The sequence below is a fragment of the Opisthocomus hoazin genome, chromosome Z (assembly GCF_030867145.1).
Source record: "Opisthocomus hoazin isolate bOpiHoa1 chromosome Z, bOpiHoa1.hap1, whole genome shotgun sequence".
In the NCBI taxonomy this organism is placed as follows: Eukaryota; Metazoa; Chordata; class Aves; order Opisthocomiformes; family Opisthocomidae; genus Opisthocomus; species Opisthocomus hoazin.
The window spans coordinates 630110-646029 of NC_134454.1; the positions used below are offsets into that span (position 1 = coordinate 630110).

The 15920-nt window shown below is 38.6% G+C and overlaps 1 protein-coding gene across 1 annotated transcript in view; it reads left to right on the forward strand.

The window, feature by feature from the left end:
* The window catches only part of RASA1 (RAS p21 protein activator 1), a 67014-nt gene that overhangs the window by 43536 nt on the left and 7558 nt on the right, over positions 1–15920 (forward strand). The window contains exons 12-21 of the mRNA XM_075411479.1: positions 424–511; positions 3006–3083; positions 4352–4509; positions 4810–4886; positions 9965–10137; positions 10336–10495; positions 10692–10834; positions 11590–11705; positions 12914–13000; positions 15778–15845. Of these exons, the coding sequence (XP_075267594.1) occupies positions 424–511; positions 3006–3083; positions 4352–4509; positions 4810–4886; positions 9965–10137; positions 10336–10495; positions 10692–10834; positions 11590–11705; positions 12914–13000; positions 15778–15845 (1148 nt within the window). The remainder of the gene's footprint in view (positions 1–423; positions 512–3005; positions 3084–4351; positions 4510–4809; positions 4887–9964; positions 10138–10335; positions 10496–10691; positions 10835–11589; positions 11706–12913; positions 13001–15777; positions 15846–15920) is intronic.

Genomic DNA, 15920 nt, shown 5'->3' on the forward strand with positions numbered 1-15920 from the left:
GAATAGTCCTCGTTGACAAGTCTTTTCTGTTACCAGATGGCAATTTTTTTGCCTTGACTGTAAGTCAGTGTACATGCCTATTCAGTACAGGCCATTCTAAAAGTTTCTTAACATTCTGAAACAGAATAGCTGTACTGAAGTGTGGTTTTCTTAAAATGACCTAATACATTCAATCCAAATTGCAGTTTTGAGAATTCAAACTGAGAAATTCTCTAGTTTGAGTTCTTCCTCTTTTCATGTGTGATGATGCTACATGTATATACACAAAAATTAATGCAATGTTCAATGCTTCTTACAGACAAATAGCAGAAATGTATTAGTTCATTGTAAACTTTGTTTTGGCACAGATCAACAAGTGAAGGTGTCCGTTGATAGTATGAACATTAATAAAACTTGTATTTTTTTGTTTTGTTTATTTTTAAGGCCAAACTGTTTTCAGATAGTAGTTCAGCACTTTAGTGAAGAGCATTACATCTTTTACTTTGCAGGCGAAACTCCAGAACAAGCACAGGTGAGAGCTTTTGTTGGTAAATATAATTTAAAAAGCAATTTTTTGTCACGTGGTGTTTAATGATACTGCCCTTCTGAAGCAGGAAGCAAGTGTTCAGCAGTGTTGCGTCTGTATTAGCAGGTGTCGTAACGGAGAGGTAGCGGTTCTGTAAGGGGAACGGTTGGTGCTGAGAATCCAGCACTACGTTACCTGCACTTGGGGGCTTTGCTTTGAGCAAGTTCCAGTCCGGCCCCATGGACTGAACTTCCATTATTTTCCATCAGATGTTTCTGGAGAACATATTTTTTTGACATAGTTCAATTCAGAAGAATAATTTACTCTCTAAGACTTGTTATAAACCAGAGCATGGGAAGTGGAGTTTTACTTCAAAGGTATATTCCCGATATGAACTAAAGTGCTAATGCACTTATGTGTTCCCAGTGACCAAAATATGTTGAACAGCTGCCTTTTGCATTTATTTGTCCTGTCCATAAACTGGTGTTTGTTCATAATCTTGGATCCTGATCATGCACAAAAAGTAAGGTTTTCTGGTTTTAGTTGGTATCCTTTAGTTACTAGCTCTCTAGCAGTTACGTTTGCTGATGAAGAATTGAATGACAGGAGCCTAATTCTCTGAAATTCACTCACCGGCAGCAGTGCATATCTAATATGAGGCAATGTCCCTATTCATTAAGTTGTCCACAGCTTTGAAATACACCTGTTGTGTCAGAAGTTAAGCTTTCCATTTGATTTTATCTGGAATTAAAGCTGTTCAGAGCGCTCATAATAGATGGCTCTTCACTAGAGCATGAAGGCTGTGTGAATTTAGTGTGCTTTTTGTGCTATATGTCAAAGAAAGCACAAATTGTTAATACAAATTTATGCAAGCTGTGAGAAGACATCAGAATGACGCAGTGGCATTTGTCACACAACTCTTCATGTGCTGTCTTTGAGAAGCAGCATGCTGTATGGTAATTCAGAATATATATATTAATTTCCACACTCATTACTGTACATTCATTTTTGTCCAATCTGCAGTGTCTTTTGTGTTCTAGAAATTAAAAGAATTAAGAGTGTGTAGAAGACAGGATATCCTGTCTTGTTCGCTGAACATTTGGTATAATCTGCTTTTGATCTGCTTAACAGGCTGTTCACTGCTTTTATACAGAATACAGGGGGTTTCTTATAATATGGCTTTGCGCCGCAAAAGTTTGTAGATATTTCTCTTTTGAGAATGTTCAGCTTACTTTACTCTGTGACATTTCTTAGAACAGTTTTGTTTGTATGTTAAGTCTGTCTTATAATGAAGTAAAGAAGTATTAAAGCAGCGCTAACCTGTGAATGGCATGTTGTCTTTATGGTTTGTACAGAACAAAAGCGAATGTAAAATGTCCCCTTATGTGCTGCTGTCTCTGTGCTTGCTGTGGCACGTTCTTCATTCGCACTGCTGTAAGCTTTGGCATTTAAGGGGAAAGGTTTTCTTGTTGTGAGTATGGAGGCGTGCTATGCATCCAGGAAATACTTGTTGGAGTATTTAGGAGGCATTTGTTCCTTCGATGGCTGCTCCTTCTGAGAATAGGGAAACAAGCAACTGAAACTTTGTGATGCATAGTTGAAAGCTTTTCCTTCTGTGGAAGGTTTTGAAAGCTGAAACGTGCAGCAAAGTGGCTGAGCTGAGAATAGCTGCAGTTCATGTTCCTGTATTTTTAAAAGGTGGAGGGTATTGTGAAGGGCAAGATTGAAACAGTGTTGTGGGTTTTTTAATGGCATTGTTAAATTCTGCTTGGCTAATTGGGAATGGATGGTGGATCTTTGAGACACAGACTTCAGAAGGCTGTTAGTCAAAAATGAATTTTTGTGCTTTGCAAGAGCTGTACAAAATTCAGTGCCTCTTAGCAGCTTATTGCTTTAAAAAAAATACAAAGGTTCCACAGTCAGTTTGGTGTAAAACAACCTGTTTATTTCTTTGATCAAAACAGAATCCATCCATCCACTCTGCTTTGTGCATTTGTGAGCGAAGTGGGGAATGCTGGATATATGCTTCTGTGTTTCTCTGTTAATGCTGTTTTAGTTTTTTTGTTTGTGTTTTTTTTTTAAGTAGACGCAGTATAATGACTGCCATACAGAAGTACTGGAGAGAATAATCAGAAGTTTGGCTTCTTAGCTATAATTTTCTCAGAAGCAAACAAGTTTTACTTCATTTTATATACCATTTGCAATTTCATGTAATCTTAGTAGACTGGAAAATTTGTAAAGGACTCACTGTATATCCATTAGTAATGCTTGATATTTCTAAAAGAGAAAATGGTTTAGATTTGCAAATCCTTTATTGGGTTTTGCTTAGTAAAGATAAGGATTTTGCTTTAATATTCAAACTTGCATACTTTGGAATTACAGAAAACCTAGGTTTTGCCAAGCTAAAGAAAAAACCTCAGATACTGTTTTTAGATATGCGTGTTCCACTGCAAGAAACTGTATCTGTTTTATTACACTGTTCTGCATCCTTCTCTCTTAGGACTGGATGAAATCTCTGCAGATGTTTTGCAGTTTAAGAAAAACCAGTCCAGGAACATCAAACAAACGTCTACGTCAGGTGAAGCTGATGTTGCGGGGTTGGTGGTGCCTGTGGAGGAGTGTTGTGTCTCCTCGTTGCAAAATGATATTGATAAATTTCAGAATTTTACTTTCAACAGTCGTAAATACCGCCTGTGCTTCCTTTGCTTTTTGGAGTTACACACTACCCTTGTGAAACCAACCAGAATGACCTGCAGTTTGTTGTAATATCGATATACATGAAACCCAGAATGGCTTTAGGCAATCTACAGGTGCTTTGTTAGGTATTAATTTCTGACCACATTTGAGTAAAAGTTTAAGGAAGTCAACATTTGTATCATCTCAGCTTTTAAAATTTACCACACACGGGAAACTACAAGTTGGACAGACTTATGTGACGTGTAAACAAAAAAATTGTCTAACTAAAGTTACTCATTTTGAGTAATGTGCTGAACCTTCCTTGTGGCTTAATTTCTCTTGGCCTCTTGAAAGTACTGTGTTTGCCAGAATTTCCTCAGAGGTGGAGGACAGATAGTCATAAATGGCCAAGTCTTTGGAGAATAACAGGAAAATACTTCAGGAATCCCTGATATTTTTGAATGTTAGGGTTATTGAGTGTAGTTGTTTTAACAGACAGTGGAGAAAGGAATAAAATAGGATTTTTTTCAGGATGCACAACTATTCTGTAGTTAACATTAAAGATGTCTGGATATTTTTGAATAAATGAACTAAATTAGGTAAATTCACAGGTAAAGTGACACGTGAAATTGGGGGCTTCAAGCTGCAAAAGCGAAGCAAAAAGAGTGGCAATCTGAAGTAATTCTTTACTTTAAAAGGTGAAGAAAATGTTTGTTTACATAATAGAATGTAGTATGTTGCACAGGGGGGTTTTATGTAATCTGTTAGGAAAGCACTGAAAAAGTCATCGTGTCTGGAGTTGTCCGTGGCTGTCATTCAAGGTGCCCGTCTTTGATTTCAGTAAAATTGTCTTGTGCATAGACAAGTTAGTATTTGCAAATCCTAATGTCTCAAAGATAATTTTAAAAGAAGAAAACAAGATACCTTAAAAACATGGAGCTGGAGATTTGTTTTCAGTAATTATTTGAGTTACACTTACTTTGCTGCTGGTGCCTCTTAACATGTTGTTCCATTACTTCTGTTCCTTTTATTAGGAAATTTTAGTTTGTATTCAGTTTCGTATATTGACATGAAGCCTCCCCATAGAGAATAAAATAATTCATTTATGTGTTTTGCATTTCTATTTTAGCAACAAAAATTAAGTTTTCTGTATTTTTTTGTGTTTTTTAGGTCAGCAGTCTTATTTTGCATGTAGAAGAAGCTCATACGCTACCAGTAAAGCATTTTACTAATCCGTATTGTAACATCTACCTGAACAGTGTCCAGGTAGCAAAAACGCACATCAGGGAAGGGCAGAACCCTGTGTGGTCAGAAGAATTTGTCTTTGAGTAAGTCTTAATCTTCTTGAATTAACTGGATTTCACTTGTAAGTTGCATTGCATGTAAGATTCTTAACACTGTGTACTGTTTTGCATATGTTTTTTTAATAATACTCTATGTGTGTTTATACAGCAGCAACCTTTCAGTGAAATTCTGCATGGGCAGAGTTTTCTGTAGGCCCCTAAACATCTTTGTTAATATAAGTGTCTTTGGCTGATAATGAGAACTCAGCATTGAAATTAATTTAGAATAAGTTTAAATGTCAGCAAAGTATAGTATTAATGGAGGCTTTCTGTCTTTTCTCCTAGTGATCTTTCATCTGATATTAATAGATTTGAGATAAGTCTTAGTAACAAAACAAAGAAAAGTAAAGATCCAGATATATGTAAGTATTTTTGTGCAAAAGATGCATATCTATTGCAGCAGTGGACACTTTGTGCGCTTTTCATTACTCTTGTCAAACATGGTCAGAAGAGAATTAAGTCTATTTTTATGCTCACTATACTGATGTGTTTGTATGCTGTGGATGTATGTTACTGGCTTTCCATTAATGTTTTTACAATGAGAACCTGCACAGTTCTTAGTAATAAAATGCACAGTTATCCAGTCCTGTGTATCTGATAGCTCTGCTCTAGAGTAGTCATTGTACAATGACTGTGCTTACCAAAATCCAGGAGGAAAGAGAAGCTGTGAGTATTAGTCTGCTCCATAAAATCCTAAGTTCCATAGAGTTTTAAGTCTGATTGCATGGAATTCCTTTTCTTTTTTTTTTTTTTTTGCTTCCAGTGAGAAACAGAAAGGGATGAAAGGTGTAGTACTTTCATCATTAAAAAAAATACAATTTTTTTTAAAAGCTTGGCAGTCTCAGAACAAAATTTGCCACCTTTTCTTGCCATTTTACCTCCTCTGTCTACTTTCCTTGTACTGCTCTTCGGCTTAAACCTGAAGTTACCTTACTGTCACTTTGAATGGGAAAGGATCCATATTTTCTTCTGCCTTTTATGGAAGTTCCCAAGAATTTATTTTCCTCATGTTACCCAGACAGCTGCTTCTTCAGCTGTGGTTTTGTTTCTGTTTCAGCAAACTTAACAGCAAGCTGGTAAGATCTGTCGGCTTCCTAGAAAAGAAAGGGTTTCAAGAACGTGGATTCTAAGCTCTTAGAAAAAATTGAAATTTTCCCCACACCTCCAGTTTTGTTCTCTTTTCACACAGTGTGTTTTTTCTGTTACTCAAGGTATCTTGTTTCTCACCGTGCTAGTTCTGGAGCAGTGTCAGCCTCCTGCCTGCTCTTTGCTGCCTGCAGCACAGGGCACGCTTCCCGCCCCCTTCAGATTTGTTCCAAGATTTTTCCTTTTCCATTGTGTTCAGAGCTGTCTCTTCCAAAGCCTGACACAGTATTTGTAGTCTACTGCAGTTGTTTTCAGTTTGCGTATATTGTGTTACTGGCCTGTTACCTATGCCTCAGTGCTAATTTCTTGATTTTCTTTTTTTTATTTTTTGAGATCTGTAGGGAAACCTTGACCAAAGTAGAAGAATTACTACTCATTTTGGATGCTCTTGGAGAACCTAATTCCATTTCAAACCTTCCTCCTTCCTCTGACTAGAAAACTGTCTGCATAGCAGGAGGAGAAAAAGATATATTCCCTCTGACAGACAAAAGGGCTCTAACTGCAGTTGTGAACATGTTCTTGCACTGTTCTTTTATTTATTTGAGCTGGAAAACTCATTATCTCTCTGCACCAAAGCTCTGGATAGTAAAAGAATCTTTAAAGGGATAATTCTTGAATGGGATACTTCAGCAACTTCTTTGAAAGTTTTTTTGCAATTTCCTCGTCTCTGTGTAGAGTAAGGAGGTTTTGTTGGCTTTGGATGCATCCAGCTGATGGGAGGAGATAGGTTTCCTTGTCCAGGTCAGGAGCAGGAATGGCCGAGTTTCTCGAGCGGAGTTAGCTATGCTCTTAGAACATAACCCAACAGCCCTTTCATTTTGGGATAAGGATTAGACTGTCAGCTTGAACGAACACGTACCTCTGCTTACATCCCCAGCCCTGTTAAATATGTAAAGTGCAGGAGCGAAAACAATGAGCTAACCAGACCTTACCTACCCGACCTATGTGCTGTGTTGCCTGAACAACCCTTGAACTCTTCAAAAGCGAGAGAACTGGTTCCTTTCCTGAACGTTCTTCTTTTCAGCCACAGCTGTTAAATGTGGACTGCTATGAAGTGGAAGTCATGTGAGGCTGGTACTACTCATCTTCCCAGTTAATTGGGTTAAGTCAGCTTTTCTGCTTGCTCTTCCTGCCATGTAACACAGATTGAAGGCCCAAAACTCTGTTACTGGTCTCACTGCTTTACTTCTTTCATCGTAACACATATAAGTTAAATACCAAAATGATACCACCATGAGGGCTGTTTCTGCAGTATTTTAAAATACTTCCTGAGTTTTCAAGTCTTCGACTTTGAAGTTTGTGTGTTATGAGTACTCCATAATTATTTTAGTATTTTTGGTTTTAAATAGCATTTCAAATAGTCAAATGATTCTAAAGAGTTTAGTATCAATTCTATTTAAATTTTTCTTTGTTTCTCTAGCTGTAAGTTGCATAAGGATTTATTCAAATATATATAATATGGCTTGAAAAAAACCAAAGCCCTAGAATGTATTAGTAGACTTCACTTGCTGCTACTGCCGGCTGGGATGCTCGGGTATGATTAGACAGCTGAATTAGTAAATCTTTTAGGACAGTACCACACAGCGTTGAACTGGAGTGGAAGTTCTGGTTTAGTTTTGCACCATGATAGTTGGTTAACTTCAAATTAGTTCACGCTGGAAAAGAAACATTTTTATGATGGAGGTGGTCACCTCATGCAGGCAATCAATGGAGCAAAGCATTAGCCAATGTCTTTCCTTTTAGGCACAGTTATTGTCTGCAGTAGTGCCAGTGCTGGTTTTTGACACTGATAGCTGAGATTGTTGGACTGTGCTAACATGGCAGTGACTCGCGGCTGCAAAAGTAGGATTTAGTATGTACATGTATTGAGCAGTTCCCTCTTTCTCAGTGTTTCAAATAGCTTTTATTCTGAATCAGGTACTAGAATTTGTTTAGGGTTTTTTTGATGGCTCTGTTTTGTTTTGGCAGGGTTAGACAAAGGCTTCATAGTCAGTTCAGGTTCATTTCCAGTCTGAGGACTGGAACCAAGCCTAAGTTTGAACCACTTTCCACTTGGATTCCCGTGTTATAATTACTGACAATCTAAATACAATCATGTTACTAAATATTGTGCCCAAAGTTTCATTAGCAAATAAAGCAGTAAGAAGCCTCAGTCTTTTTTTTTTTTTTTTACTAGTGTTCATTATGTAAAATATTGTGATTCTTTTTGGATTGAGATCGTTGTCAAAAGAATTTGTACCTGTGTCTGGAGGGAAGAGATCAACTCTTGTTTGTTTTGATGATTTTCTGTACATTTGTTTCTCTTTTCAAATGTGCTAGATTGTAAAGTATAAATATTGTAAATTTTTCAACTAATAGCAGTCTCTTACTGAAGGTAGCCTACTAATTCAGTGTAAGCTGCTAAATGGGAAAAAGTCTTGTTCCTTTAAAGTTATTGGATATAAATTAAGATAGCAACTGTTCTGCAGTCTTTGTACAGACATTTCTCTTCTGACCTTTTTTTTAAATTGAGGCAAGATTATAGTATTTATATTACAGATGTGAAGTGCTACTATAACCACAGGGAAAAATTAAATCATCAGTTTATTCCAGATCCTGCCTTTCATTCACCATTCCTCTCACTGAGATACACATGCATACATGTGCAAGCAAAGGAAAACAAAAACCACATTACTTAGTTGCAGGTACAGGAGCTTTGACGCTGGAGAGAAATATTCCAGGAAAGTCGTTTGATTTTTCTGGTCTACAGATGTAGTCCCACCCACACTGGTGATAAGTAGGTGGTGGTGATGAATTGTTTTTCACACTACTTGACTGATTTGAATGCATTAGCTTGTATCAGTTTATCAGCTCCAAGGAATATGCAGTAGGCAACAGGTATGTCCTGAAGTGAGCATTATAAATGTGATGTTTTTCTGCTCCAGTATCAAATGATACCCTGCTATGTATTGCAACACTGGGGCAATGGGAAGTCTGCTGGAACTGTTGACAATTTCTGCAGGGCAGTGTGGTGTACGGGCTTTGCAGAAATGTGAAGAAAACAAAACTCTTGGTTTTTAATGTGAGGCACTTAAAAGCAAGTCTCACTGGGAGGCGTGGAAAGAGGGGGTGTTTGCCCGGGAGCTCCAGGCTGACAGGCTAGATGTGAAGCATCGCCTGTGGACCCCTGCTGGGGCGTGGTGGGTGGTTTCATTGGCAAGTGCCCAGGCCCCTGCTGTGCCAGGCAGCTCTGCTCCGGAGGGGCCGGCACTCCTGCTGCGGGAGCTGCAGTCCCGGTCAGTGCCTGCCGATTTCAGCGCTGCTGAAAGGTGTTGGTCGTTTCTTGAGTTGACTTTCATCATTATCTAGAATCACAGACTGCTTTGGGTTGGCAGGGACCTTATAGACCATCGCGTTCCAACCCCCCTGCCATGGGCAGGGACCCCACCCACCAGCCCAGGGTGCTCCAAGCCCCGTCCAACCTGGCCTTGAACCCTGCCAGGGAGGGGGCAGCTACAGCTTTTCTGGGCAGCCTGGGCCAGGGCCTCACCACCCTCATAGTGAAGAATTTCTTCTTTAGATCTAATCTAAACCTCCTCTCTTTCAGTGTATAGCTATCACCCCTTGTTCTATCACTGCAGTCCCTTATAAAGAGTCCTTCCCCATCCTTCCTGTAGGTCCCTCCAGGCACTGCCAGCTGCTCTAAGGTCTCCCTGCAGCCTTGTCTTCTCCAGGCTGAACAGCCCCAGCTCTTCCAGCCTTTCCTCCTAGCAGAGGGGTTCCAGCCTTCAGATACAGGCAGCAAGTCGCTTCGGAACACTTTTTTACATAATTTGCATAAAGTGTTCCAGCCTTAGCCTGGGAGTTAGTGTGAAAGAAATACAGCAGTGTTTGAGAAAGCCATAGCAACACTATAATAATAAACAGAAGTAACTAAGTGGTCAAGGAGCAGACCTGATGGAAAGAGGACAGTGAATTCTAAACACTTACCTATTTTTTAGTTTCTGACTATCTGGATTTGCAGGGTAGCACTTTTCTTCTCACTACTTGGGTGTTATAAAGAAAACTGTGTCAATACCTGTGCAGCATTTTTGGATGTATGGGTATACATTCTTTACAGAATACTTTGTATTTCTTCTTCAGTTTACCAGAGTCTGAAACCATTGAAGAGAGAATCTGGGCATAAATCTTCATTACTCTTTATTAATACTCTTGCTGAAACAAGATGATGTGTGCTGAAAATAAACTTTTTTTTTCAATAGTAGCACTGTTTTGCTGGAGATAACTTACTTGAACACTGTTTTTTTTCCTTAAGTGTTTATGCGTTGCCAGTTAAGCCGATTACAAAAAGGACATGCAACAGATGAGTGGTTTCAACTCAGTTCCCATGTACCATTAAAGGGTATTGAGCCAGGATCTCTGCGTGTCCGAGCACGGTATTCTATGGAGAAGATCATGCCAGAAGAGGAGTACAATGAGTTTAAAGAGGTATGAAGTTGTTTCACTTTCCTTGGTTTGTCTGTCAAAACTAATTTTGTTTGACAGTTCTCAACACTGGTTGACATAATTAAATAATATTTATGCTGACATCTGTGTATCACCACAGATACACGATACGGGTTTTTCCACAGCTGTTATATGTTAGGAGAAGCTTGTGAATATTTTAAAATTCTCCTTTTCTTTCAGCTTATACTCCAGAAAGAACTTCATGTAGTCTATGCCTTATCACATGTTTGCGGACAGGACAGAACACTGTTGGCTGGCATCTTATTGAAGATTTTTCTTCATGAAAAACTTGAGTCCTTGTTGTTACGAACACTAAATGACAGGGAGATAAGCATGGAAGGTACTGCACTAAATTACACTAAAGTTTACTGGAACTCTGGGCAGGTGGGGAGGGAAGGGCTCTGGTGCCTTCCTTTTTTTCTCCTCCTTTAGTTACAACATGTATCAAAGTGCGAACACAGCACATTTTTCCTCTGCTTTTTGTTGTCTCCTTTTCTCAACTTTTCACTTTGCTGTCTTTTTTCTTTTTTTTTCAGATGAAGCTACTACCTTGTTTCGTGCCACCACTCTAGCAAGTACACTCATGGAGCAGTATATGAAAGCCACAGCAACAAGTTTTGTTCACCACGCACTGAAAGACTCGATATTAAAGATAATGGAGAGCAAGCAGTCCTGTGAGGTGATACCCTGAACTATGTTTTTAAACATTTTGGCTTGCTGACACAATTATCTACTGGTTGTTGTGTTTTATGTTTACATTAAATGTTGGCTTCAGATACATGTATTATTCTCTCAGAAGTAAACTTTGTTTACATGAGAAATACAGGAACTGAATTAATTAAAAGATTCCCCCCCTACCCCCCTCCATTTGTGGCTTTGAACTATATCCGTAGTAGAATTTTTTAAGTTTTTTAATTAATATTTCTTTAAATTATCTATTAATTCTTTAGCAATTGTAGGCTGTTCTGTAGCAGTTACTGAATGTCCTAACCTAAGTAACTTCTAGTAAACTCACGGTATCATAGAAGTCAATGCCTGAGCTTTAGTTTTAATTTAAAACTTCTTGATATTGAATGATTGATACTGGTCCTGATACTGCTTTTAAAATGTTGCTTCTACCTTCTGTGTTTAACTTAATTGTGGAAAGGATGGGAGTCCTCAGAAATTTGGATTGAGTGAGACGAAAAGGTAATGCAGTTGGATAGGCGTGAATATCTGAGCTGTTAAAACCCTAGTGTATTAGAACTTCAAACCACTGCTTCATCACATTTCCTGAGTAGCCATTGAAACAGACTCGTGAGTTCTGCAAGACACTTGTGCAGCAGCAGAATATTTAATTTACTTTGAAGTAGTATTCAGTGTGTAATATTATAAAACTATATATGTAGTTCTAGTTAGGAGAAGAAACATAATCTTTTTCTTTTTTTGTTTTAGTTAAATCCCTCAAAGCTAGAAAAAAATGAAGATGTAAACACTAATTTGGCACATCTACTTAGTATACTTTCAGAATTGGTGGAGAAAATATTCATGGCTGCAGAAATACTGCCTCCGTAAGTCTGCACTTTTCTGTTCAGATTTGTATTTGAAAATTCCTGTTTTATTTCAATTACATTGCACCTTAAAATGATATTTTTACTGGTTAATTTTCTGCTAATCACTCATAAGACTAAGTGCACACAGAGGAATATAGACGAAGAAAATAAAAATAACGCTTTCAGGAATTAATGGTGCTTTTTCCGAAAGCCTCTGGCTAGCATACATGCTTTTCTTTGAATGAGAAGCTACTAGACCTAAGAGATCAGGGAAAGAAGAATAAAAATAATCAGTCTCACATTTCCACAAAAAGGTAGAAGACAGTAGCAGATGGCAGACAATTATACATATTTAAGTTGATTACAAATTCTTTCCAGTTCTCCTTCTCTGAGAAAGAGATGGAATTAACACAGCATATTAAACATACAAACAGGTAGTCATAGAATGATACCGTACGATGATTGCTTCTGTCTGCTAGGGGAATGCAGATTTTTCTTTTTCCTTTTTTTAATTGCTGAAATAACTTGTGTTCACAGTTTAGATTTAAACCATCTAATAAAAATTGGATAGTACTAACGGTTTTCTTTCACTGTGTCATTAGCTTTTAGAGTAAACAAAATCCTCAATTTTGAGACAGCAGAGTAACACAGAAGTGTTCCTTTTGTGTTAGTACTGACAAGGTTAGCATAGTGTATGTATATACACCATATACATATACTGTTCAGTGTATGATGCAGCTCTCAACATTTTCTGAAATACACTACCATTTTCCCATTTTGGGGGCAGGCAAGAGGACTATTGCTATGGTTGCTTAACTTTTAAAGATCTAACCCTTATTTATGGAAAGAATAGTTAAGAAGAGAAAAATTATTTAAAAAAAATTAAATATCAAACCATCAAAATTGTCTTTTTTTTTAAAAGGAAATACTAAAGAAACATGAAAGAGTTATAAAAGATTTAATGCACACATAGAATTGTGTATTAATGTAAGGTTTTTCCTTGTCATTTAGAAATTTACTTTTTAATATAAACTTAAAAATGTAGAAATTGACTTTTTATAAATTTATTAACTTATAAATTAACTCTTAAAGTTAATTTAAAGCTTATGTCTAAACTATAAATGTAGAATTGATGATAGTCCTGCATGAAGTAGGTTGGTCTAGATCCTTTCTGACCAGCTTTTTTGACTCTGTAAGTTTAATGGAATGAGCTATTATTTTTGCAGGACGTTGAGGTATATTTATGGGTGCCTACAGAAATCTGTTCAAAACAAGTGGCCTGCTAATACCACCATGAGAACCAGAGTTGTTAGGTAAGTTACTTGTTGCTTTATTCTGAAAATAATCCTTTCAAGTCTTGTTGAAGACGTACTTCAGTGTGCTTATCTGTGTTTCTTCCAGTGACAAAACTGTATAGTACTTGTATAGGTTGCAGCAGTTTTTAAGATGCTGATGATGCTGAGGCATGATATCCCAATTAAGGATTATGAGCTTGCTAGATAATCATGTTCTTAGAGCCTTGGCAGAGTAAGATGATGTAGTATAGAAGTCATTATACCTTTACTTAATAGTTTCGACTTCAAATGTACATGCATTTTGTCAAGTTTTACAAACTAATCTAAAATAGCAATTTCCTTTTTCATGCTGAGAAAGAACTTCTCTCAAAACAATTGTTAACCTTTGTGATAGCTGTAGAGAGCAGTGACCTCTGAAGATTGTGTTCCTGTCGTAATGCCATTTTGGAGGACTGTGCCTTACCCAGGGATACTTACGTAGTTTGTGTCGATTGCTGGAGAAATCTCACATGGTTTAAGATCCGTGCCCTTTAAAATGCAGACTTCACATGGTAGGGAATCTAATACCTTCTCATAAAGGTCTTCTCGTACTGTCTGCATTGGGATGTGCAGTTTTCTGCATCAGAGAAGGCTCCCGGTCGCTGGTGCTGGGCTGCTCGTTCTGATCACTATGAATCAACACTTGGTGTAGGTTTCTGAAAACACACACTTTGGTGCTGTCCCAGTTTTGTTTCATTGCTCTGCTCCAGCCCAATCATCTTGAAACATTCCAGAGCTCCTCTAAAAATCCTAGAGGTAGTTCGATGAACCTGGCTCCTCTGAACTCAGACCAGCCACAAAAACTCCAAGGCATGTTCATAAACCAGTGCAATACATAAGTTCTTCCACTGGAGGTCGAACAAACATCTTTGACAAAGTTGTGGTCTTGATGCTGTTTTTCTAAACACTGCTGGGGGTTTTAAGGGTATCGGAGCCACATTGTTCCCTTTTCACACTGCCTGGCAGTCATGTGATTTGCCAAGGTTAGTCTTCCATGGAGGGAGCCTCTCAGAGGATTTGTCTTTGGCTGTGCTTGTCACTTTGACACCAGAAGCTCTGTGGTGTCCCGGGTACCACGCCGGGCCATACCCTGCAAATGAAGGCTGCTGTTACTGTGAGAGCCCCTCTTACCTGGAGGGTCTAACCTACCGGAAGGCTGCAGAGTTCGGCAGTGAACGCCGTATCGCTTCCTGTTCCTCCCCAGCTCCAGAGAACACCACGTGGCTCTCTTTGGTGGGCACAGCAGGCATTCAGGGCTTTCCAGAGGTCTCCACATCATGCCATAAATACTGGATACCTTGCTCTCGTGATGTTAGTCTTCACAAGTGGATACAAGTGATTCCTCTCTAGAGTACAGAGTTTCACAGCCTTCACTGATGATTATTTTCTTTTATTGCACTATTTTTGGTCCAAGAATGATTAAATATTGAGGTAGATGGACAGTTTTTAGATTTCTGGGTATCTTCTCTGCTTCATGAGTCAGAAGGTACTGCTGTTTCTCTGGGGTCGTAAAACCACCATGTATGTATTGTCTCATTCTTAATTTAGGCAGGTTGACCAGGGTAAGCACCACCAGATCCTCTGTATCAGCAAAGTCCGTCCTAGATTCATACCTCATTGGTCTTCAACTTTAGGCACTTTGACAGAGGAATTGGTGTGTATGCCATGACTTCAAAATTACTTGCTCATAGCTTTAAATTCACGTCATAAAAAATATTTTAGCTTCATATATGGCCAAGAACTGGTGTTGTACTAGCCTATAATTCATGATTCTTGGAGAAGTAAGAAACATCTATAGCAGTGTGTATTGGATGTCTTGGACATGTGGAGGGTGTATTAACCTCACTGCTATGCCTCTCATTTTCAAGTATGGACATTACCACCACTGTGTACTTAACAACCTGCAAGGCAGTGTGAGGTCCCCTTCCTTCTTTTGCAAGTGGTCAGGCTGTGGTATTGCTGTAGTGAAGACCAGTCTGCTGGCAGTGTCCAAGCGCTCTGAAAAAAACTGAAGATGATTTAGATTGCTTTAGTTGGTTCATACATCACTTCATTGTATAGCAATTAGCTGGAATTGGGATTAACCTGAGGTGGATGTTTTTCCCTTCTGCTATTAACAGAAAGTTAGATTTTTCTCATGCTGCTGAAGGTTGTTCTGGGTTTCTGTTGAATGAGTTCCTAGTTCTGCGTTCAGGGTGCTTTTTTCCCAGCTTTCTAGATGGCAGAAGTTACTTCAGGGAGGAAAGCAGCACATACTGTATTATTTTTCTACTGTAGCATCCTGTCATCGGGATGTGGGTTGGCTTAAGCTGCCCCAAGGCTGTGTTGCTGCCAAAAGAGAGGTTCCCTTTGCCCACCGGCTCCTGACCTCCTCCTGACGTTGCCTGGGGGGGAGCGGTGGCTGTGGTATGGGTGCCTTGCTGTAGCAATATAAACCTTTGGGAGACCAGAGGCTCCTCCTTTCTGCAGATGGTGTGGTCTGAGATAGGCTTCAGTGTGACTTTAGAGTTAAGTTCTTCCCACAGGGTTTCAACCTTTCACCTTAACTGGGAAATCAATATGCCTGTTCTTTCAGCTTGTATCATAGTTGAAGTCATAGCGTGATAGTCTTAATTTGTTGATGTATTCACAGAGTGCAGGCTGGTTGGTTGGTGTCTGTCTCAAAAAGATTCCGTGCTAACTTGAATCCTTAAAGACTACACAATTTTACATTCTCTAATTTTATTGAACAAAATACAATTTTCTTCCCATTTCAGTGGCTTTGTTTTTCTTCGACTGATTTGTCCTGCTATCCTGAACCCAAGGATGTTTAATATCATCTCAGGTGACTATATGCTTCAGATTGAATTCATACTTTATACAGTAGTAGGCATGAAATTACTGTAGTGTCTAATGTAGC